Raw genomic sequence first — 25,757 nt, forward strand, 5'->3', positions numbered from 1 at the left:
AAAGGGATGCACTTCTTATGTATTACAGGTTTTATTATAAGTTACAAAAATAAACCATTATTACCTGCACTAGGCGGCTTTGTTGAAGAAAATAATAGGCAAATAAGTGGGACATAATAAACAAATAAGTGGAGTGCTACGTATTAGTTTTCGTACAAAGTTTTAAAATTTATTAATCAATTTTTTCTTTTATTATCCAAAGGATGCACTTCTTATGTATCACAAGTTTGATAAAAGTTACAAAAATCAACTCTTATTACTTGCACTAGGTTGAAAAACAAAATAAACAAACAAGTGGGGCATAATAAACAAATAAGTGGAGAGCTACGTATTAGTTTTCGTACAAAGTTTTAAAATTTGCACATCAATTTTTTTTTTACTATACAAAGGGATGCACTTTTTATGTACCACAAGTTTGATTATAAGATACTAAAATCAATGCTTATTACTTGCACTGGGTCGCAGACTTGAAAAAAAAATAGGCAAACAAGGTAGGCAAATAAAATAAGTGGGTCATAGTAGACAAATAAGTTTAGAGCTACGTGTTAGTTTTCGTACAAAGTTTTAAAATTTTTTGATCATTTTTTTTATTATTATTCAAAGGATGCACTTCTTATGTACAATTTGATGATAAGTTACAAAAATCAACCCTTATTACTTATACTAGGTGTGGCTTAAAGGAAAGAATAGGCAAACAATTTAGGAAAATAAGTGGGGCATAATAAACAAATAGTGGAGAGCTACGTATTAATATTCGTACAAAATTTAAAAATTTACTGATCATTTTGTTCTTTTATTATCCAGAAATGCATTTCTTATGTATCACAAGTTTGACTATAAGTTACAAAAATCAACCATTATTACTTGTACTAAATGGTGACTTGAAGAAAAGAATAGGCAAACAAAATAAACAAATAAGTTGGGCATAATAAACAAATAAGTGGAGAGCTACGTATTAATTTTCGTACAAAGTTTTAAAATTGACGGATTACTTTTTTTTTTATTATTCAAATGGATGCACTTCTTATATACAAGTTTTATTATAAGTTACAAAAATCAACCATTATTACTTGCACTAGGTGACTAATAAGGACAGGTGAGGAAAGATGTGATGATGTGATTCTGAGTAGGTTTATATTTATTGGTGATTATCATTGATATAATCATGTGCAAATAATCTAGACATTCATAATATTTTTTCATTTACATTTGTCGGAGAAGAAAATATCTCCTAAGAAATTATTTGTACAATAGAAAGAAAAAAAATACAATTAATAACCCATTAAATACAGTTAAAACAATGAATTTACAAGATTTTGAAATATTAAAATTTAAAAATAATTCGAACTCTTTATACTTTACATTTTGTTGTTGTCAAAAATTTAAGAAAATAAATATACGTATATTGACTCTTCTACGTTACTTTTCATATATAAATGGAAAAGATTAAAAGAAAATGAGAGGAACTAAACAAGGGTGAATCAAGACAATAGAATAAGACCAGAAAGTAAATAATTTAATTTTTTTTTTCAGTGAAATTTAAAATTCTATAGTTATAAGAACTTAATTTTGCAATATTTTTTTACCATTTAATTTTTTCTTAACTGAATAAAACACTTTAAATCCTCTGAAAAATAAACTATCCCCATAAGACTGTCGTTCAAACAAAAAAATTTCTATATCTTCTGGAGGAGCTTAAGCTACTTTGCAATGGATGATATTTTTGAGACTTGTTTTTTAATCATTATAAAGACTCTTGTGATATAATCAAGATAAGAAGAGGAAATAAGTTCTTTCTCTCAAGATTTTGATGTACAATGGTGCTTAAGGCAGACGTGTCAGCATCGTAATTCCAATTACATTTATACAGCCATCGTTAACTGAGACCGTATTTATAATTAGAGGAAGTCACAATTACATTCCGAAATGTTTTCACATTTACGATAATCACTCTTATAATATTAAATTATATTTTTTCTACCAATCAAGAAGAATTAATATAATTTATAGTGTTAGTATAATATTAAAACAATTAAAAGAATTTTATATTGATCTGAAAACATAGAAGAGGTATAGGACGAAATCCTAATAACCCAATAAAAACAAGTATAATTTCCTTTAGTAATTATATACTATTCAAAAGACGTATATATTATATAAAATTATAGCCAGTGTCTACTTTTTGTAGTAATCCTTCTATAAATTTGACAACATACATACATTGTATGAACAACTTACAGAAAGAAAACAAATGCGATAACATAAAATAACTGTTCCATAACAATAGAAAAAATTTAGTAGATGGTTGGAATTCAAAAAGGTCCATCCGTTTAGTTAAAAAAAAAATTGTAAGCAAGCTGCAAACCAATTCTGCAATATAATCTTACATTGAAATTCAGTGTATGGAGACCGAAAGGAAGGTTTCGTAGTTCTGGATTCTTACAGTGATTTGTACTGCTCAATAAGATGAGACGCATGAAGACGAGATGTAGGGGTAACGGTGCAACCAAGTTTTTTCAAATATGAGATCTGCGAAAACAATTGCTACGTATGTCATATTCAAACTACAAATTTACATGCCTAACAATACCCCCAAAAGACAATAAAGCACAATAATCTCCATTTGTACACCGAATCATTATCAAGAAATAAATGCAAGTTATCTACACTACCGAAACAAACTATGAATCTCAAAATGGAAAAATTGGTGATATGAAAAGTATTCTAAGGCATGCGAAGAAAACAATTTGATGCTTAAGAAAATATTGAAGTTTCAACAAGAAAATCAATGAACCATAGTTGGAAAAGTTTCGTTTTAATCGTCTTTCTATGTGAAAGTTGACACAGATCATTAGCAATGCTAACTAAGGAATGAAAACATTGGAGATGGAGACTTCTTGTGAAATGTGACACCACCACCATTAGGTATTAAGTTAGTAAACGAAAGGTATGTTAAGTCTAAATCACTTTGTAAGATTATATCGTCTTAGATCCACTAAAAAGGTCGCTCATCGTATTATCTATGTTCCAGGCCTAGTAGTGATGGATGTGAAGGGGTGTACGGGGAAAACACTAAGTCCATCATTGACTAGAGATCATTCCAAATTACTATATATAAATATATAAGTGGGGATAATCATCACCTTAGAAACCAATTTTATAAGATTTAAGTTAGATATAAACTACTTTGTAAGAAATGCAACACAATATTTTATCCAAGTCTTCTGAATTTTTGTGAAGTTCATTATGAAGAATAACTTCATATCCTAACTTTAATTAACCATATACCACAAGACATGAATTCCAAAAAATTAAATGTCTTCTAACCAAGAATTGTTACCTGCTTGACAGTCGGCGTTGCCGAACCCATTGCATTCTCAATCTTTAATTTCAGAAAATGTTCCTGAAAAAGTGAAAAACATACTCCTAAGTCTCATATTGAATATGAAAACAACGAAAATCATGGTTACTATAGACATACCTCAATCCCACGAAAATACTTTTTATGCATATCACTCAGTAGCAGCGGAAAAATTACATAAATGCTTTGCATAGTGTTGGTTTAGTGTATCGACTTATTTAGACCAACAATTATAGGATCTTGTTGAGCCACTCGCACCTATTAATATAAACGATTCAATCTAGTGCCTACAGATATACAATCACTACAATTCTGTGTTGCCCATTGCCCCATCCTAATAAGACTTCTAACACAGATTCCTAAAGCAATTAAGAAACCTAATATTCCTAAAACACACTTTCTCAGGAAATAAATAAAAAATACCAAGGTCCCTAAATTACAAAATATTACATGAGAGACAAAATCAAAAATGACAAATCCCAAGACGGAAGGAACACATGTAATGTTACATGACCAAGCAAGAAGTACTGCATTAGCACAGCCCCAACTTATCAGAAGCACCTGACAAGTATTACCTCGAGTTTGAACCCAAAAGACCCAAAAAGTATGGAAAACATATTTTTAATGTGAACAGGTGAACTAGGTTTAAAAAAAACTAAAGAGAGCATACAAGACCTGAAAATCAAGGCCAATTAATCATGAAAGATAAGCATATTTGATACGCACTAAATATGGAAATAATTATCACTATAAATTAGGGATCCAGTATCTGCAATTTAGGGACTTGATTCTTTCTCTAGTATAATTGTATTTATGACCGATTATTTTGTACCCTAATATGTGATCATAAATAAGATCCAAGTGTAGACATATAATAGAATTGTATGATAGTGTATTAATAGTAAATCGATTGTGAGAAGAATTATCAACAGAATTGGTCTGCATGTGAGTGAACAGAATACAAGCAGGACGTGCAACTTAATCAGGTGAGCGCCGAACAGGATTGCCAACTGTTCAAGTTGAGTTTCCTATTATGCGTCTTTATTTCATCAAATGCGAACAGCCCTGGTTTGCCGTCAATGAGAGAAACTAGAGACTCGTACTAGAGGAAGACATTTATACTCACCTCCAGAAACTTGATTGATGCGTAAAAAGAACTCACAATCAAAGCTCAGTTTACGATTGACACTACCTAGCTTTGGTAAGAGAATTTAAGTTGCATGTGGATGGTATCTCAGTGGAGAGCAAAAGACTTAAAGATTTTGATGAGGACAAAGAATCTCAAACAAATCGAAAGATAATTTGAAAACAAGCTTTTAATGTTTAAAGTCTTCTTGTAAATAAGTTAATCATGTTGTAAAGTAGTTTAGATTGACTCACAATCATCAGCATGCTCTTAATCTTTTTGGATTCTCTTATTTTTGTAAAATTCGTTATGATAATTGATTATCACTTAAGGATAATCGATTATCTTAAATTGTGTTCAATTTTTCAAAAACCCACTAGAATAATTAATTATTTCCTTGGATAATCGATTATCTATTTAAACTTTTGTTTTTAGAAAATGCACTGAAATAATCGATTATGATAATCGATTATCAATGGCAGTTTTGGATTTGCCTTTTCAGCTACCAGAACCAAATCTCGAATGGCTTTAAATAGAACTCCTTTTCACTTGAAAACTTACCTTTTGAGAACCAGAGTTCTAGTGCTATGATTGCAAAGAGTTTATCTCAGTGTTCTTAAAATAGGTTTGAAAAACTTAGTGTGGGTAGAGCGATAACTTTTCCTAAAGGGGTTCTTAGGTATTACTACTATTGCTAGGAAAGTTGATCTATTCTCTGTGTGATTCAGAGGAAGTATTTATTCATCTTTTGTGTCTTCAAGAGACTCTAGGCTAATATTAACTATGCAAAACTTCTTCAAACAAATAAAACCCATTAGTACTAAATGGTAAATGCATTTATCATGTGATGCATGACTATATTATTTCCTATCTGTATTAACTAAAATATTTCCAACAGATGAAAACAATTTAAAAATCTAAAAAATATAATACGAGATGATGTAAGATACAAATTATTCACATTAATCTATACTAATTTTCTAAGCCAAATAGTAACTAGTGAAAATCCAGAAAACCTGTTTTTCTCTCATAAGATAAGCACGTTTATCAGCAGGAATCTGCTCCCATCTCAAAACCTATCAGGAAATAAATATTAGATTTGTTCTAAAGATGCAGTATCCTAGAAATGGAATCATGTTTAGTTTAAATAATATATAAAGGTGCTTACATATTGAGCATACTGAAATGCTTCGTCACAGCTTAAGCAAGGTTTTAATGTATTCAATAAGTCCTGAAAACGAAATTAGAAATTAGGATCCAAAGCAATTATCAAGATATTTTTGTAAAACGAAAAATAAGACATTTACACCATAAACAGTTGTCATGTGAGATTGGAGAACTTTCATTAAATGAGAACAATATTGGACAGATACCCAAGCAATTATCAAGATACTTTGGGAAGAATATGAATATCAACACATGAGCCCCAAAGCATTTAAGCACAGTAATCTTATTCTTAAGCAGTGTCACCAATTGCAGACCGGAGAAAGTGGCGGATACCCAATAATCCGCTATATCCACATCATATAGCAGATATCACAGCGGGCAAATAGTGGAATTTTCATAATGGTTGAAAGATATATCTATTATACATGTATACAAATTAAGCCGTATGCAAATAAAAACAAAATGAACAAAAAATTGGCACAATATTAACTCAAAAGTCCTACTGTCTGGAGACTTGACCGAGATGACAACAGGATGCATGTGACAGCCAAGAAACCTCAGTGTCCACATAAGCGGACATGGTTGCAATTGCAGATCCAAGGGATTCCGCAACGTAACAGTGTTATAGCAACTATTCAACAACACTGTTCTTAAGTAGCTCCCATATTTCATGTCCAATACATTTAAATTTAAATAGTGGAAATATTCAACACAAGCTTAATAAAATATGCACATGCACTTCAATGTAAATGACGAAAAAAGCATCCAAAGGGTTTGTTAGAGACATGTCTCTTTGTAACAGGGTTCATTCCACATAACTGAGAGTCTGTCAATACAAAGTACACAAACAAGAAAGAGGGAACAATAGGCAGCATAAAACAGAGCTCAGAAAAATATGGATATTGCTGGACCTTGTTTTTGTTTTTCTTCTGTCTCAGGCGTTCATCAATTACAAAACTAACCTGTTGATAGGAAAAAGTGATTTAGTTACCATATAAGAAAATATAAATTATATTCACGGTGTACATCCTACAATACTTATCTAAAACGATATCTTAATATTATAGCGCACAATATCTAGAAATGCTTAAGCTACCAATCGTTGTTAATTATATATAAAATGAAGATAAAATATAATGAAATATATGTATTTTATAATAACAGCATAAGGAACACTAACAGGCATTTAAAGCACTATTTCCTTGAAATCGATAGTGAGGCACTTGATCAATCACTTAGTTTGTAATTCCCAAGTCCAACCATTAAAAAACCCCATAGAAGTCTCAGTAGTTATTGAGTTCCACCACTGTTTTAAAGATAAAATGGCCTTACTTTCATATGTGTTTCATTATATGAATTTTTGCAAAGGGATTTTGTACAATCCCCGCAAATTTCCGAAATTTAAACAATAAAAGTTGGGGATATTTTGTTGATTATGAAAGACCTTTAAACATCTCCAATGTGGAAGTCTTAAAAAGCGCATTAAATTGAAGGAACCAATTTCATAAGGAACTCCTATTAGGGCAAGCTGATGTGGTACGATGGGGCCTTAAAATTAAGAACTAGGCTTGTAATCAGAACCTGAATCTCAAAAATAAAATACAATATTTGAATATAGTAAATTAGCAAAAATATAGTAAATTGCTTAAAAGTGATGTGACATGGTAAGACTCATTTAAAGTAGAGTAAGACTCCTTATGTGCATATTATAAGACCCTTGAATTTTAGATGTTCTTAGTTAACTAATATAACAACTAAGACCCTCAGAATCATGAATGTAACATTATTGACATTTATAAAACTACTCCCTCCATTTCAAAATACTAATCTTTAAAGTTTTTCATAAGGACAAACAATAACAATAAGTAATGTAATGAGTGCAACCACCCCAAACGGACTCTAACACTTCGCTAATAATCAGGGTGAGTACTGTAACCATGGATGATTTGAGGTGATTTGTGGATGAGATGCAAGTTTGGTTGCATGGAAAGGCATCGATTTGTAGGGACAGATTGTTGCAACTGTTTTGTTCACTAGCTAGAAAACAGGTGAAAGTCACGCTGACACTAATCAATGTACCATACTCGAACTGTGTAAGAAAATAAAAAATTATTTCAATGATAACAATTATACACAATACACACATCACCTCTATTTGTAGCAATCAAACTCTCCAGAAAAAGGAAACAAAAAGATGTTGAAATGAATATGGCATTGTGAAAAAAATTTCCCTCTAATCAGTATAGGAATATTGAGAATATTTTTATTCTAACAATAGGCTATTTCCAACACTTTCTCTCAAGTTGGTAAATAAATATCAATCATTCCCAACTTGGCTAGAAGATCCAGGAATCTACCATGAGGTAGACTCTTAGTAGTACAATAGGTTGTAACCACAAGACCTCTATCAAGATTATCTTTGATGAAGTGCCTATCAAATTGATATGTTTTGGATTGTGGGCAACGCTCATGGATGACTTGTTATCAAAATTGCATGGGAATGTCAACCTTCACTTTAAGGTCATGTTGTATGACTTCCATCCTCTTAGTAAGTGGGTGTATGCCTAACTCAACCTCACAAAATTTATTTGTAATGTGATAATTGCACCCCACTTATATATTATAAGGCGGCTTTATTCTTAATTAAGCAGAGATGACTAGGAGAGTTCCTAACTACCATGATTACATAAAAAATTCAAGGATGAGATAGGAAGAAAGTGAAAAACAAAAACAAATTAGACCTAAATATCTTAACTACTAACTATTCTAGAGTAAATAAAAAATCCAATTTCAATTACCTGATCTTGATATTTAATTTAAAATAAAATTACATGCAGTTATCAACAATCACCTTGTCAAGCAATCTCTTTGGATCTTGAAATGCTTTCTTTTTGGCCCATTGATGGAATAAATGGGAAACAATAGATCTGTCGTGAACACTAAATCTGCCAAAAACTAATACGTAATCATTAACATTAATGTTCTAAAACTAAATACATATTAGATCAATAACAAATAACAGTAATATGATTAATGAAATAGCGAAACCTTCTTAAGAAATCATTTCCACTGTTTGCCTCAGCAAATAGCGCAAGCTCATTGGAAATCTCACTGGAATGATTATCAAGTATTTCAGGAGGCATAGGGACCACATCTGCTTCAGTTTGTCTCTCTTTTATCAACAAGTCAGTGGTACAAGGGGTAGGTTCCTTTTGAAAAGCTTCGTGCTTTATTTGTAGTTCTTGTAAATTTGTTTCACCCTACACAAGAATATACAATTCACTGGACCTCTGTTGTTATACTTAAGCATAAATGTGATATTCCCAGAACCTAGATACATGCTAGGAAGAAGATACATGCTAGGGAACTGTGTTTGTAGACTGTCTATTTAAATAAACCTTTACACTCAAGTTTTCTGAAAGTTGCTTTTGCCAAAATCCTTTTTAAGAATATAGGCACTCATCTATTAATAGTCTACCATTTGCTTACTGTTTTCCAAGCATTTGTGAAAAAATTTAAACTGTATTCAACCTCGCCTCTAGAATTAACATATTATTTCAAATACACGAATAGATAATATGTTGAAATATTTTAGGAAGTTTCAGATTTGATTCTTATTGCTTTTGACTGTATCTTCATTTTATTACTAGCATATCAATCCCACAATTTAGGAATTTGTTTCCTAGAAGAATAGGCAATGCTTATTTCAAAATTTATCCAGTTAATGTGTGTGTGTGTGTCTATACATATATATCAGATGCATGTAATGAAACTCAATAAGAGAGAAATTGTTTTCTTCTAAACTTGAGATAATCCATTCTTTTGCTAAACCACTATAAGACGCTGACTTGGCTATTTGAGATGTTATATGTTTAATTTGGGTTGGGAAATCCTATATCACCTACCTCAATTCTTGGAGTGTGGCTTCTATATCTTCTGGACAAATTCTTTTAATGTCAATTTTAAGATCAAGTTTGAAATGGTATCAAAGTCTATAGTTCATCTTAATAAATTTTCTATTTGGTAGGCTCGCCTACCATCTCTGGAAGGCTGGGGTGGGAAGTCCTACATCACCTACTTCAATTCTTGAAGTATGGCTTATATATATGAAAGGAAACTTTGCTTAATGTCAATTGGTTGGTTCAAGATTAAATCTGACAAATTGCAATCCTCATCCTATCTATAATTTATTAAGCTGTCACACTCCCTTCCATTAAGCCCGCTTCTATGCTTTGTCATCTATTTTTGTTCCTATAATTGTCCAGGAAACTTGTGAAGTCTTTGTTCCTTCTTCTCTTGGAAAATGTAACTGCAGAGGCAAGGCACATCCCAAAACCTAGCTCAAGGAAAGATTTCAAAGTTTCACTAGTTAGGACCCATCATTTTGAGTGGTGGCCGTTATTGTGGTTCAAATTTAGTATAAATTATTATATAATGCAAGTATATAAGGACAGAGTGTTTAATTTTTGCAATACATATAACTCATTGGGCTTGATGTAATATGGTTGAATACCTTTGTTAGAGAACTCTCCTTTTTATTAATTATATTTAAATATTTAAATGATAGGAACTTCTTTGATGAATCCTAGCTACCTCCATTAAGTGATTGACATGTGTTTATTATCCTTGAGATGTTGGAAATACAGAGAAATCTCCATCAAATTTCCATTAATTTCGTTTTTTATTTGTTGGAGCATGTACTCCTTATTCAGTGTGATCCGTAAGCTTTTCAAGCTAAAGGTAATTTGAGTTGGTGTTAACCATTCTGCTAGTCATGGTTTTAGAGCGGACCATGACAACAAAAAGGGTATGTACTTCAAAACAGTTATTGTACTACAGTTTAATAGCAAAAATAATTTATAAAAAGGCAAGAAAAATACCTGAACTTCTATAAGACTACCAGGGATTTCTTTCAGAAATCTTGACGGTTGAAGCATCTAGAAATGCACAGCATTAGCAAAATCTGACAATTAAGAAGTTGAGTTTAAAATTATACTAAACAAACCTGCCAGTTTGAGTCCATCAATACGTAAAGCATAAAAAGCTTCTGCCGAGCACGAGTCATTGCAACATACAACAAGCGTCTTTCTTCCTAGGAATGACACAATAAGTAGAATCATAATTTAAAACCGTGAAAAAATGTGTAGACTGTAACCAACAATTATGGTATTATTTTTCTTGATATCAAAAAGAAACAATACATTGGTATTTAGAGGGAAAATGAAATCCTAATAAAAGGACAGGAATATCCTGAAATAAAGGAAATAAATCTCCTGAAATAAAGACTCTAAAATAGGAGCAAATCTACCAAATAAACTCCTAATCTCAATCCCTTAATTTTAGGGGTTTCTTACAATCAAATCTATATTTATTATTCAATAAATGTATATTTTTTGTACAGTAAATGTGCAATATTTACACCCATATTTCAACAAAAACAATCCAGTTGAAGACAAATGAACATACAAATAATCCATCCAACTATAAAACAATAACAACATACCTCAACCAAGGCTGCAGTGTCCTTTAAGGTACCCTTGAAATTATGTATCAGCGGGATCTCAGAGTCATTTGCCTATTTGATACAACAAATTACCAGTGAAGGAAACACAGTCCAAAAAACAAAGGTAATTCAAAAAAAATTGTAGTAAGTTGTTGAACAAACCAAGGACCTATGATCCCCCCACACAAGGTAATCAAACAACAAAAGTGAACATTAACCAAAATAGTCTAATCTTACTGGGTGAGGTAGGCTGCATAAACCATACAACAACAATTGGATTAGTTAAAAACTAATTCACAAGAAACCTGGTTAAATTTGTGACACGATTTACCAAATAAATTAATATCAGTTAGTGACTTCCAATGAGTAATTGCAAGGACATGTTGCAGATGACCAGGTTAAAATGTCGGTCAATATATTGTTAAAGGATCACAAACAAAAAAAAAATAACAAACTTTTTAAATAACAATAAAAGAATATGCCAAACACAGCAAGAAGTTACTATCATGAAAAAGGTAATCACATATAAAGATTCAGGTGACAACAAAGATGTGTTCCTCTAGTTCTAAACTGCAACAAATTGATAATGGTTGTAACTCAATATCCAATTAATTTCTGAAAGGGAAAAAAAGTATTTTTGGTGCACCTTTTCACCAAGTATGCTGACTCACTGACTTCCAATGAGCAGCATGGTCATGTTGCAGTCTATTCAGGTGTAAATATAGCCATATAGTCATCCAAGGTTAAGATGAAAAATGAGGTATAAAACTGTTATGATATATTTCTTAGAAACATAAGAAATCACATATCCCTCTGTTAAGAGCTTTGACAAAGAGCAATATACCTTAACTATGAAGACAACATCCCACTCTAAACCTTTTGCCTGCAAGTAAAGAAACTTAAACCTTCGTTATCATTGAGCTAAATTCAATTAGATGCTAATCAAGTGAGACAAGTACCTGATGGATGGTAGTCAGTGTCACAGAGTTTTCATTGTCTCTCCTTCGAGCTCGAAAATTTTCTCTCTCACGTTCAAATAAATAATCAATGAATGCTTTTAAAACAAAAACGCAGCCCTTATCTTCTGATATTTCCCTTTCCCTTTCTACCTCAACAAATTTAGTGGATAGAAACTCAGAGACATCGTCTAATAGGTATTGAAGAACCTGAAGAAACCATGGATGAACAAGGTCTGGATCAAAATGATTAAAACTTCAGACTTCTACCCCAATATCTAATACCATGTGTAAGAGTGATCCCATGTTTTCGAAAATATAAGTACACCCAAATTGTTGTAGTAGTAAAAGGGTATGTGAGTAATATGTAGAACACGAGTGTAATGCAAGAGTCCAACTAGAGTTACAGTTAAAAGAGCAAAAGCATACACGATGATTACTATTAATATTTTTTTTTTAAGTTTTCGATATATGTACATTACAAACACAACAACCATTTTTTTCCTGACACAACAATCTCTAATGGTAACCTAAGTTTTCCTCTTGCATCTAAAACTTACAGATCTGATGTCATAGTCTTCATTAAGGAATGTGCCTCCATCAACATCAGTGATTGCCCGTTGCTCAAGAAGGTATTTCTGAAATTCAAAATTCATGGAATGATTATTAAATAGATATTGAAGAATATGACATTGTATTTGTAAGGAATAATTTGATAAAAAAAAAAAAAAAAAAAAAAGCTATCTGCTTATTGTCAAATCCATCCAAATTTATGTCAAAATCTTCATATTTATCTAACAAAAGAAGCAAGAAATCTTAAATAAAATGTTAGGTAGTACACTAATACAATTGTATGACACACAAGAATGTTTCGTAGAGTTAGAGCTATAAAATATCAACAAATGATTAAAAATAAACAGAAACCGTTCAAACAACAGCTACCAGTAAGTTAAGCAAATTGATTGTAGCACTTTAAGGAAATGCAATAACCCATGCACTAATAGGATACTATAGAAAAGATTCCAAGTAAAGAAAAGATGCCAGACAAACCTCGGGTATCATGTTTGCCACAGAAGTTATGATAGCTGAGATTGATTTTTCCTGTCACCAAAAAATATAAATATTGCCCCGACTAAATTACTATTAAGTAAGAGGAGAGAATTAAACATACTGATAAGGCATCCTCTCTTAGTTCAAAAGAAAACCAACAACTACTAGAAAAACAAAGGTACTACAATAACCTAGTAAATTAGCAACATCGAGAAATAGATACCATCGAGCTTTGTAAAAAGAAAAAGGTAAAATGTGATTTTGCACTTCTATAAAATTTCGAATATATTAAATTCATCCATAATAAATACTTCTTATTTTCATCTATCTAAAATTCAAGTATATCTTTTAGGTCATGATAGTAATGACTAAAAACACAAAACTAGTGTGGATGATGATTTTCACCAGTGAATTTTATAATCAAAAGAGATATTTGTAATTAACACTACATTAAGACCGTCACACAAGGATGTTTTCCATGATTCTTTATTACTAAAATGACGAAAAATAATACAAAAAATTGGGAACGTATCTAATATCTTAAACCTATAATCGAAAACCTGTCTGGTTTCACTTTTAGTTTTCGTTTTGAATTTGTAGTTTAGCACACCATAAACTCACGCTCGCCTGTCTACCCATCATTCACCACCGATTCCAACATTTGTCGTGTCCTACAGCACCACCACATCCACATCCAGTGCCACCCCCAACTTAAAGTATATTTCATTGCTGTCAAATAGCTATGTTGTACAAAAAATGTGACATGGCACCAACATCATATTAGGCACCGTTGCAGACAACTGTAATGTCTATGTCAGAAACCATTAGCAGAGTGATGTTTGATGAACATGATCGCAAGGATGAGGAGTTGATTGTCACTTGTGCAGAGGAACAACAAAAGAAAATGAAAACATTCTCCTTTAATTTTGTTAGAGATCTCATAAGTGGGTACAAATATCGACTAATATGTGCCAAGCCTTATAATGCTTTCTACGATGGTATCAAACTTACCCTAGATCTATTAAACAGTCACTCAAGTTAAACATGTGCCAAGCCATACAATGCTAGAGAGGATGGGGATTTAAAAATCTCACATCAACTAAAAATGACAATTATAATAATAAATAGTTGCAAATATCATCGTAAAAATTGATTGTGAGACTAAGTATCGCTTAAAATCCTTTCTCAAGGTTTACAAATTTGGCTTATTTTTTAAATCATTTTCTTCAGAAAATGCTTTCTAATATTCTATCAAACATATTTTCAGCTTCATTTTCTGTTGTCTTTTGGAAATTAAAACAGAAAATGTTCAAAGTAAATGCCACCTAAATTTCTGAAAAAGATCATTTTCTAGAATAATTCAAACTGAATTTGATACAGGGTATATATATTAAGTTGTTGGAGTACACAATTATTCACGAGGGATATTTATTACATTAATCCTAACCACAACAAAGTCTAACTAACTGCAACTGAAAGCCCAACTCTCAGTAACTCATAACTAACTAGCTAGAACAGGACACAATATCCAGCACTTGATTGCAGTAAGCATCATAACCTAATATTTCTAACAATCGTTGAAGAAATATTTTTAGTACAAATGCTTAGTGCATGACCAGATGTTCAATGCATGTGTCTGTGTTTATCCTCTGTTATAAAAAAATTTCTTATTCAATGTTCTCCATACATATCTAAGATAGAACGACCAAACATCACCAAGATATAGTTTCTTTCCATTTACCAACAAAGATTGCTTCAATAATTGCAATTTGCAAATATAAATTAGATTAGTGATTGAAGTTTGCAGAAAGAGTTTACCCTCTGAGTAAGTTTTGATATCATCTCTAGAGTCGTTAAAACCTTCCTTCCATGAGTAAGCTCACTTCTGTTATCAATAACAGCTATGAATGTCATTATATCAAAGACACTATACAGCAAATTAATACAGAAAAAGCGCATCTATGAACTAATTCAAAGCACAAAGGACTAGCTTAGGTAATTATCAAGATGCCATGGAACTAAGAAATTCACATTGAAGTTTAAGGGACAACCACAAAAGCAAGAAACACGCCCTAAATAAATAAATAAATAAATAAATAAATAAAAACACCCACATTCAAAAGAAATATTGCTCATTAAAATTATTTTTGTAATAATCAATATTCCAGGGGGAAGCCTTGATGTATAGGGCTGATTATCCTAGTTTCAACAACAAGCCATTGTTATTCAATTAAACATGGATAAGTAGATTACTTTCTATGGCATTCACATTAAAACGGAATAAATAAAAATACTTTACTTATAAAAAGAAATGCAACCTCTTAGAAAATAAGATGTGTCATGCACGCTCTTACAAAGCAACAAAACACAGTATTACAATTAGATATACAAAGTTTTTCTGTTTGAGTTAGTTAGCTAGCTTTCTCTTCTATTATTTCGGTTAGCTTTTCTTCTCTACTTTGTATCCTCAGCCTTATAAATGGCTTTCTCTTGTACTGAAATAGTTGAGTTGATCAACAAGTGTAATGCAAAGTTTGGTTTTTCTTAATCCATGTTGTGGTATCAGTTTAGGAATTTCCCTCCTTGCTTCCGCATCTTTCTTTGCTATCTTTGATCAACCATTGCTCAATCCAGCCAAAACAACACACCACCAGATCATCTTATCAATCCAGCAAACCCTCTTTACCTTCATCCTGGTGAAAATCCAGCTGTTGTACTCATCTCACCACCATTAACAGAGACCATCTTTCATCAATGGCAACGTGAAATGTTGGTTGCTCTAGAAACAAAGAATAAAGAAAGATTCGTCAAAGGCACTCTTCCTTACCCTCTGCTCAGTGATCCTCTGCACAACGTTTGGTGGCGATCCAACCGAATGGTCATGTCATGGCTAATACGATCAAAGACACCCTCCATCAAGCAATCCGTGATGTGGATGGACAATGCGCTCGAAATTTGGAATGATCTTAAGGAAAGGTTTTCCCATTCCGATAAGTTTCGTGTAGCGGATCTTCAAGATCAAATCCAAAGTTGTAAACAAGGATCGTCCACCGTTTCTGAATATTACACAAGATTAAAGATCTTGTGGAAAGAAATCGAGCTATATCGGTGCGTTTTGGTTTGTACGTGCTCCATACCCTGTTCATGTGGCCTCCTTCCAAGGTTACACAAAGAAAGAGAGGATGATTGTGTCATACGGTTCCTACGAGGGTTGAATGATGATTACTCGCAGGTTCGCTCTCAAGTGATGATGATGGACCTAATGCCCTCCATTGTCAAAACCTTTTCTCTAATCAAGCAACACCTTCTTCCTCTAATCCTGCAACACGAAAGAGAATTTGTAAGCACACCTTCTTCCTCTAATCAAGATTTAGTTGCTTTTTCTGTACAATCCAATGAATCCTCCAAACAATCCAATAAACCCCTCAATACCACTGTCAAGAATCTCAATCTTGGCAAAACTAGCAAAAACAATAAGTTATGTGAAAAGTGTAAAAAGACGAATCACACAATCGAAACTTGTTTTTGGCGCATTGGATTCCCTCCTGGATACAGAAAAGCTTCTTGTTCTTCGGTTGGTGCCACTTCCTCTGCTAGTTTGGCTGAAGCAGAACTTGACACAGCTCCACTGCAATCCCAACTGGTTGAAGGCTCTACTCCTGATCAATTCAGTTTCTCCAAAGAGCAATACAATGCTATCCTAGCTCTTCTCTAGCAGTCTCAAATTAATTCGGCTTCTACCCATTCTATTCAGCCATCATCTGCAAATTCATTAGGTGATATCTCTTCCTTAACTCCTTGGATTTTGGACAGTGATGCCACTGATCACATATGTCCCTCTAAAAATCTTTTTCAGACCTTAAATACCATTTCTCCTATACATATTAAGTTGCCTAATAATACTAATGTTATTGCAAATTTCTCATGCACAATCATTCTAGGCAATTTAGTTCTTTCAAACGTCTTATATGTACCAGATTTTGTTGCCTATCTTATTTCCATTCCCAAACTTTTGTCTAATTCTGACTGCATGATTGTGTTTTTTAATACCACATGTTTACTTATGCAGAAAACTCAATTTCGGATGATTGGTGCAGCTAGATATTTCAATGGCTTATTTTACCTCCAACAAATCAGTGGTTTCCAATCCAGTGACTCTTTTTCACATGTTTCCAAAGATCTGTCAACATTATGGCATCACAGATTAAGCCACACTTCTGATCACATTTTAAAACATTTGTCTACAAAGTATAGTGACATTACTTTTCATTGTTCTCAACCTTGTGATACATGTCATTTTGCTAAGCAAAAAAAATTATCTTTTCCCCATAGTAATAGCAAAAGCTCATCTTTTTTCGAGTTAATTCATGTGGATGTGTGGGAACCTCGGGCTATTTCTTCTCTTGATGGTTTTAAATACTTTTTAACTGTTGTTGACGATTTGTCACGTTTTACATGGATACATCTTTTAAAACACAAGTCAGATGTTAAAACTATTTTGCCAGGCTTTGTTCAGTAAATAGAAACTCAATTCACCTTGAAATTAAAACGTATAAGATCTGACAATGCAAAAGAGTTCCTAATAACTGATTTTTTCAACAATAAAGGCATTATTCATGAAACATATTGTGTTGAAACTCCACAACAAAACAGTATTGTTGAAAGAAAGCATCAACACTTGCTTAATGTCAGTTGTGCCTTACTTTTTCAATCCCATCTACCTACTTCGTTTTGGTCTTTTGCTGTAAAACATGCCACACATATCATCAATAGACTTCCCAACCCTTTTTTAAAATTCAAATCCCCATATGAATTAATTCATGGAACTCTTCCATACCTAACACAATTAAAAGTGTTTGGATGCTTGGGTTTTGCGACTACCCTTCTTGCTGGCAGAACAAAATTTGATAAAAGAGCCATCAAAACCATTTTTTTAGGTGTTAAAACTGGCACCAAAGGCTATATTTTGTATGACATTACCACAAACTCTAAGTTCATATCCCGTAATGTCACCTTTTATAAAATCATTTTCCTTATGATCCAAAACTTACTGCAAAAGATGATTTTATCGATAATACACCTAATAGTACAATTTCTGACATGGATCGTTTTCATACTCTTCTTCCTTTCGACAACACAAATAACAGTGGCTCTAATAGTACTTCTTTTACAAATTGTGATTTACCTACATCACATGATGAAACTCTCACAGGATTCCCATCAAGCCACTGATTGCCAACAAAATTCTAGGAGAACAAAAAGGCCACCAGCATATCTTTCTGATTACCATTGTTCAACTGTCGTTTCATCTAATACTACTCATACCACACCTTATCCTTTGCATTCGTATCTGTCATATGCTAAATGTTCTAACCATCACACTGCTTTTTCTTTATCTCTGTCTGGTACTCTTGATCCCACTTCCTTCAAGGAAGCCAATCAACTTGAGTGTTGGCAGAAGGCTATGCTTGCTGAATTAGAAGCTCTTGATAGAAACAACACTTGGTCACTTGTAAGCCATCCACCAAGAAAGAAAGCAGTGGGGTGTAGATAGGTCTACTGCACCAAATTTAATGCAGACTGCACCATTCAACGTCACAAAGCACGGCTTGTTGCCAAGGGCTTTACGCAAATAGTGGGTGTTGATTTTTTTGAAACATTCTCTCCGGTGGTTAAGCTCACCACAGTTCGCTTTGTTCTCGCCCTTGTCGTATCCTATGGTTGGTTCTTACATCACCTAGGTGTTGATAATGTTTTTCTCCATGCCAACTTGATTAAGAGGTTTCTATGAAGCCCCCACCTGGTATGCGTCTTCCTTCTCCAAAAATGGTTTGCAAAATTCATAAATCTTTATACGGGTTGCACCAATCCAGCAGACAGTGGAATGCCAAGCTCACCACAGCTCTTATTTCCTATGGTTTTGTTCAAAGCACAGTTGATTACTCTCTTTGTTCAAAAGACCTCTGATTCTTTCACTGCCCTATTGGTCTATGTTGATGACATAGCACTCACTAGCAACAATCTTAGCGCTATCAATAACATAAAGTCTTATCTTCACTCTCAGTTTCATATCAAAGACTTAGGCAACTTGAAGTATTTTCTTAGGTTTGAAGTTGCTCGTTCTCACCGCAGGCTGGTGTTGCATCAACACAAATATTGTCTTGACATCCTCTCTGAGTTTGGATTAACTGGATGTAAACCTGCTCCCACTCCTACAAACTCATCTGGCAAAATTAATGAAACGAAAGGTGATATCCTTCCTGATCCTACCAATTACAGATGCTTGGTTGGCAAACTTTTCTATCTCACTCATACTCGCCCCAATATCAGCTTCGTCGTGCAACAGATTAGTGAGTTCATGGCCTACCCTTGCAGCTCTCATTTACACTTTGCTTTTCACATTTTGCGTTATCTCAAGAATGCACCTGGATAGGAGCTCTTCTATCCTGTTCAAAATTGCAATAGGCTACAAGCTTTTTCCGACTCTGACTGCGCAACTTGTAATACTACAAGACATTCTGTCACTGGTTATTGCGTCTTCTACGGTAATTGTTTGATTTCATGGAAATCTAAAAAGCAAAATATTGTTTCAAGAAGTTCCGCTGAAGCTGAATACAGGGCCCTTGCTACTGTTGCTTGTGAGCTCCAATGGCTCAAGTACATTGTTGATGATCTTTCTCTTGACGTTTCTTTGCCTATTCCCACCTATTGTGACAACCAATCCACCATTCACTTAGCCAAGAATCCCTCTTTCCATGAACGAACAAAACATATAGAGGTCGATTGTCATTTCATTCGTTCTAAAATCTCATATGGGCTCATTGTTCTTTCTCATGTACCTTCAAAACATCAGCTTGTTGATGCTTTCACTAAATCCTTGTATCCCACACCCTTTGCTGCCAACATTGCCAAGTTGTGCCTTATCAATATCTATCACCCAACTTGAGGGGGGCTATTACAATTAGATATACACAGTATCAGTTAGTTAACTTTCTCTTCTGTTATTTCCGTTAGCTTTTCTTCTCTCTTTTGTATCCTCAGTCTTATAAATGGCTTTCTCTTGTACTGAAATAGTTGAGTTGATCAACAAGTATAATGCAAAGTTTCGTTTTTCTTAATTCGTGCCACACACACTAATACACAGTAACTATTTTTTGAAAAAATTAATATAGCATGATAACATTTTAGGAGAGAATCCTTTGCAAAACCTTTTAAAGATACCAGAAATCTTCGCACTAAATATGTCATAGGCAGCTGACAAGAAACTACATTTTCTAATTGTTGATATTTTGTTGATATGGTCAATTATCTGCAAGGGAAAAACACCAATCAGAAACATTTACACTGAAACAATATATGCAAATTAAAGAAGGTATTTGAAGCCACAATATGGTCCATCTGTTATGAAGGTTAAAACTGAAAACCTTCATAAAAGTTGTACCCTCTTTTTTTTATCTTTCTCCAACGGCAATAAAGCCTTGAATACTCGACCATATGACCCATCATCACAACCAGGCAGTGTCGTTCGAAGCATGGCGATGATAGTTCTGACTACCTATTATAAGAAGGCACAAGTAAACAAATTATGCATACATGCAAAGACAAAGATACCATCATTTGTAAGCCCAATAATTATAAACTTATAATCATAAAACTGTCAACAGCTTGTGAACTTCAATGATAAAATAGTCTAGAACATATCTTAAACAAATCTTGTTGAGCCCTAGAGATAACTTACACATGTAAGAAGCTGGATGCAAGACATATATACAATGGCTTAGCTTGACAGATAGGAATCCTAGGGTGCGAAAATAGCCAGTTCATATTAATTTTCTATGACTTGCCCCTAGATATTCTTCACATCCTAGAAATATCTCAAGGAAAACCTGGCGCAGGATTCTACACAAGATTATTGTCCACTATAGAATTTACAGTTTTGTTGTTGCAGACTAAGGAAGGTTTTTGCTGATAGGATACATGTGACCCATTATTTTCTTGTTGGAGGTAACGTGGTATCTTGGAAAAAATACAGCTCTGGTTGAAAACACAGTTACACATAATTTGAGAAAGTAAAGAACGAGAGAAAATATATTAAGAGCTTAAAAAAGTCTCCCTTAGGTGGTCATATTTTCATACAACGGATCTGTGATACAATAATGAGAAAGGAAAGAGTAAAACACATACAATCCTAGCTACAAATAGGTACTACCAAAAAATCAGCTTTCAAATAAAGCTTACTTAGCCTACTTAGAACAAATAAATTCAGTTTGTGGTCTTGTCAATGATTTTGTCAACACATCTCCAAGTTGATCATTAGACTCACAAAATCAGTTCTAATTTCTTTGGATAACAACATTGTTCAAATGAAATGATAGTACATCTTTGTGTGTTTGGTCTTCTCATGAAACACGTGATTAGAAGCAATGTGAAGAACCACTTTATTATATAAAAATACATCTTCATTTATTCAATCTCACAAAAATCTAATTCTTGGAGAAACTATTTTACCCATACAAGCTCACTAGTGAGAGATGTCATTACCCTATATTCAACTTCTATTGATCAAGCAATTGTATTTTGTTTCTTGCTCTTCCAAAAAAATAATATTCTCTCCAATGAAAACATAATAACTTGTAGCAAAGTGTCTCTTTATAGAAGAACCTACCTAATCAGCATCACAATATCTAGAAAATTGGGAAATTCCTTTATTTTCACAATGTAGACCTTGTTCTGGAGCCATTTGAGGTATCTTAGAATACAAATGACATATTTCCAATGATCAATACAACGAGTATGTATGAATTAACTCACAACACCAATGCAAAAGATAAATTTGGTGTGGTAATCGTAAGATAAATGAGTTTTCCAACCAATCTTCCATATCTTTTTTAATTAGAGAAAGCTTCACCCTGCCATTAAATTTTGATTTGGGTCCATACAACTTATCCATTGGTTTACAATCAATCATGCATGTCTATTGAAGGATATCTAAAGCATATTTCCTTTGAGAAAATACAACATCTTCCTTTGATTGAACTACTTCAATGCCCAAAAAGTATTTAAGACTAACAAGATCCTTGGTCTGAAAATTATTGCATAAGTGTTCTTTTAGCTGAGAGATTCTAGAAACATTATTCCCCGCAATGACTATATCATTAACATACATTATTAAGCATACACATTTCCATGGAAGGTAAGACGATAGAAAACTAAAGGATTTGCTTCCCAAAGGTTTGAACAAAGTGGTTTAATTTTCCAAACAAAACACACAAGGATTACTTGAGACCATAGGGAGAGCGAAGCAATTTACAAAACAAAGCAAACTCCTCCGAGCAACATACCAAGAAGGTTACTCCACATAGACCATAAAATAGTAAGTTACAAAACTGACCAGATTCCCCCAGAGAATTAAGCAATCCAAAGACTTACAAATCGAAAGGCTATAGTTATTAGCAAAGGCCTAGAAATGTATATCTTTAACAATGGTCAATTATGAATTGTTCAATATAAATGCAGTTTTATCTTATTGTAAAATTAATTACCTTTTTTCTGTAAAAAGCCACACCGTGAATGTTAAATGGTATTTTCCTATCACGGAAAGCCATTTGGAAGGCTTTCCCTGATACCTGAAAGAGGAAGAAAGGCAATAGAAAATAACATTCAGTCAGAAAAAGGGAAATTATGTTCATAGATAATTGTAATAGCAATAAACATCACCTGCCTACGGTAGAGAATTGCAACGTTGCCAAAACAACACTTATCTGTTGAATGATTTGATGACATTTCTAAGATTTTGTCAACAACAAATGCGCATTGTGCATCCTCATTGTGACACTCCTTCATAACTATCTACACATTATTGAGAACACAAATTTTAACTATATATACAAAAATCACAATTAAACATACTTTTCAAACCAGCATAGCAAGATTGTAACCTTAGAACCAGAAGAGTTATCGGTAAGAACATTCTTTAGCTGGCATCGCTTGGAATTGTTTTGAATAAGACAAGATGCAGCCTCGACAATGCAACGTGTGGATCGATAGTTTTTGTTAAGCCTAATCTGAAAAAAAAAAACAATAATAATAAGGAGGTATCCAATGAAGAAATTTAATAACGAAACAATGTAACCATTATTCTACAGAATCATGAATGTATATGGGTAAAACCAATCACTCCATATGGCCTCGAATATAAATAGAAAAAAAAAATTAGCCAACACTAATTAAGGAATTAGTTGGCATTATTTAGTTGTACCAGTCTAAAGAATGCATGAATGGAGAAGATGAAAAAGACCGAGAGTGCACAAGAGAAATCCCAAGGAGGGTTACATGACAAAAGACAACATTCTTGCTCAAAAAAATAATTCTTGACTTTCTTTTCTATTTCTTGGGCTCGTAACTGTAGAATTTAATTTCTCTAAATTTGAGTTTTAATTGTAATTATAGTTAGTTCAAATTGGGCTACAATTGAATATTCAATCAAGCCTAATCGGAGCGATAGAACTTCAACTAAGATGATAAGATGAGGCAAGGAAAGCATGTTCTGATTTGTGCCTTGACATGCAAGCAACACAAGCATGGGAAACGAAAGCATGGGACAAATCACACCACCTCACATTTTCAGCTATTTCTTAGAATAGTCTAGATTCAAGTCTAAATTTGAATTTTGAATTTCCCTCTTGTGTTTCATTTAAATTTTAAAATTTTCATGGCCATAAATAGTCATCCCCTCTCCCTATAAAACACTTTCGAAAGCATTGTCGGTTAACAGTGGTTGTCCTTCTAAGTCTTGTCTTGAGATTTGTTAGATATATTCTCTACATAGAATGTTGGAGATTCCACGTTGACTAATGATAAAGAAAATTTACAATATATAAATAAGTGCAAACATCACCGAACAAGTCGGTTTTGTAAGATTGAATTAAGTTTAAAGTTCACATGTTAAGATGGTTTCAAACCATTTAAAAAGATAAGATTATCCTAACGAGATTTGTTGTTTGTTGTGCCTATCATGCCACCCACTATTAGACTACCCATAAATATTTAGTCTCAAACTTGTGATGTATGTCTCAGTGCGAGGGGAGGAGTTGGAGATCTCATATCGACTACTAATAAAACAAATTTACAATATATAAATTAGTACAAATTTCACCCAACAAACTATTTTATAAGGTTGAGTTAGACTTAAAATCTACTTTTTATGATAATATTTTATTTTAATTTGTTTGAAACACACAAAAGTCAAGTATCTAGCACAAACATAATAAGTCAAGAGAAGGAGAAACCTCTTTGTAGTTTGGAAAATCAGTTCGAAATGACGTAAATCCAGAAATGTCAGCTCCGTTGAAACTGTAAATAGACTGCAAGAAAAATTAAGGCTTTAGACCAACTGTTAATAGGATGACCGTTTAAGAGACCAGACAGAAACAAAAACAATACAAATATCCGACCACAGACTTGTCAAACTTTAGGTATCAAGAAGACAACATTCAAACCTGATCGTCATCACCAACAATTGTTATTTTATGATGAGATGCAAGTATCTTTAGAAACTTGTATTGCATGGCACTGGTATCTTGGAATTCATCTATAACAATAGCTTTCCATGAATCCTGACATTCTTTCAAAACTTATTCATAGTTTAAACAAACACAAGTTAGTTCAACTAATTGTAACAAATGAATAGATTTTAAATAGTTGTATATTTATGAAAATGAAATTATTACCTTCAGGAAAATCACTAAGTAGCATCACAGAACAGTTGATCAAATCATGATAATCCAGAGCATTACAAGATTTTAATATGTTGTTATAATTCTCAAGAATTTCTGCCTGGTTATAGTCCAGAAAAAAAAAAGTATGAAAACCACAAAACATGTTATTGGTGTTTGTGTGTGCATGCATGTGGAAAAGCCTTTATTTATTAACTTACTCCAATTTCATTGCCCATTGCACGACATTCTGCAGAAGTTCTTCCCGAAGCTTTGGCCTGAAATAGTGTAATATTATTGCATGTGACAGGATAAAACTTTACCTATTAAGCACAAGAATTAAAAGATCCTTACCAAGCAATTATAGGTGACAGCTTAATTTATAAGATATGCATAATTTTGCCACAAAATTTCTGATTAATAATTTAGAAGCAAACAGCTTACAGCTCAACTTTCCAGTCCCTAACAACATAAACAACCAACTGCCGGGTGAAGATTAATGAACTATCAAGCCTTGGATTACAAAGAAATTTGTACACAGGTAGATGTCTGCCAAGAATCGTCATGGATACAAGGGAAGTCACATGACCCAAATTAAGAAAATAGTGAAAATATAAAACCGGTGAAATTATAGTTTAGAGTAATTTTGTGCATGATAATTGATTTGTCCAGTAAGACCTTTTTATTAAACTACATAATAGAATCAAATATTTAATTTCAAATGTTTCTCAGATTAAGTATACTAGTCAAAGAAACATGATAAATGAAGTAGCTTGTGCTTGTCAGAAATAAAACTATTCATGATTATTAATGTTAGAGATCTCACATTGACTAAAGATATAACCAAATTATAATATATAAGTGGGTATAAACCCAACCT

At 32.9% G+C, this 25,757-nt stretch overlaps 2 protein-coding genes across 3 annotated transcripts in view; one reads left to right on the plus strand and one right to left on the minus strand.

The window, feature by feature from the left end:
• Window positions 1-2,239: 2,239 nt before the first annotated feature.
• Window positions 2,240-25,757, minus strand: part of SRS2 (P-loop containing nucleoside triphosphate hydrolases superfamily protein) — a 30,290-nt gene continuing 6,772 nt past the window's right edge. The window contains exons 6-29 of one of the 2 annotated variants that reach the window (XM_028078230.2): window positions 25,099-25,155; window positions 24,893-24,998; window positions 24,662-24,795; window positions 24,452-24,526; window positions 23,102-23,227; window positions 22,881-23,012; window positions 22,706-22,789; window positions 20,605-20,718; window positions 20,372-20,472; window positions 14,982-15,048; window positions 13,164-13,214; window positions 12,674-12,751; window positions 12,117-12,323; window positions 12,002-12,040; window positions 11,158-11,229; window positions 10,660-10,746; window positions 10,535-10,591; window positions 8,703-8,914; window positions 8,506-8,599; window positions 6,566-6,616; window positions 5,656-5,718; window positions 5,504-5,563; window positions 3,341-3,403; window positions 2,240-2,529 (exon numbers count right to left, since the gene is read on the minus strand). In XM_028078230.2, the coding sequence (XP_027934031.2) occupies window positions 2,440-2,529; window positions 3,341-3,403; window positions 5,504-5,563; window positions 5,656-5,718; window positions 6,566-6,616; window positions 8,506-8,599; window positions 8,703-8,914; window positions 10,535-10,591; window positions 10,660-10,746; window positions 11,158-11,229; window positions 12,002-12,040; window positions 12,117-12,323; window positions 12,674-12,751; window positions 13,164-13,214; window positions 14,982-15,048; window positions 20,372-20,472; window positions 20,605-20,718; window positions 22,706-22,789; window positions 22,881-23,012; window positions 23,102-23,227; window positions 24,452-24,526; window positions 24,662-24,795; window positions 24,893-24,998; window positions 25,099-25,155 (2,220 nt within the window). In that variant the 3' untranslated portion in view covers window positions 2,240-2,439. Of the gene's footprint in view, window positions 2,530-3,340; window positions 3,404-5,503; window positions 5,564-5,655; window positions 5,719-6,565; window positions 6,617-8,505; window positions 8,610-8,702; window positions 8,915-10,534; window positions 10,592-10,659; window positions 10,747-11,157; window positions 11,230-12,001; window positions 12,041-12,116; window positions 12,324-12,673; window positions 12,752-13,163; window positions 13,215-14,981; window positions 15,049-20,371; window positions 20,473-20,604; window positions 20,719-22,705; window positions 22,790-22,880; window positions 23,013-23,101; window positions 23,228-24,451; window positions 24,527-24,661; window positions 24,796-24,892; window positions 24,999-25,098; window positions 25,156-25,757 lie in introns of those variants that run through there. The other variant, XR_014996705.1, reaches the window with a different exon arrangement.
• LOC114189613 (uncharacterized) lies at window positions 15,781-18,340 on the plus strand (the record flags this gene model as incomplete). Its single annotated transcript, XM_085675498.1, has 1 exon — window positions 15,781-18,340. A coding segment is annotated over one exon (1,098 nt), but the record flags the coding sequence as incomplete, so codon positions are not given.

This window comes from Vigna unguiculata, chromosome 7 (genome assembly GCF_037176805.1).
Source record: "Vigna unguiculata cultivar grain cowpea cultivar isolate G323 ecotype 2 chromosome 7, ASM3717680v1, whole genome shotgun sequence".
NCBI lineage: Eukaryota > Viridiplantae > Streptophyta > Magnoliopsida > Fabales > Fabaceae > Vigna > Vigna unguiculata.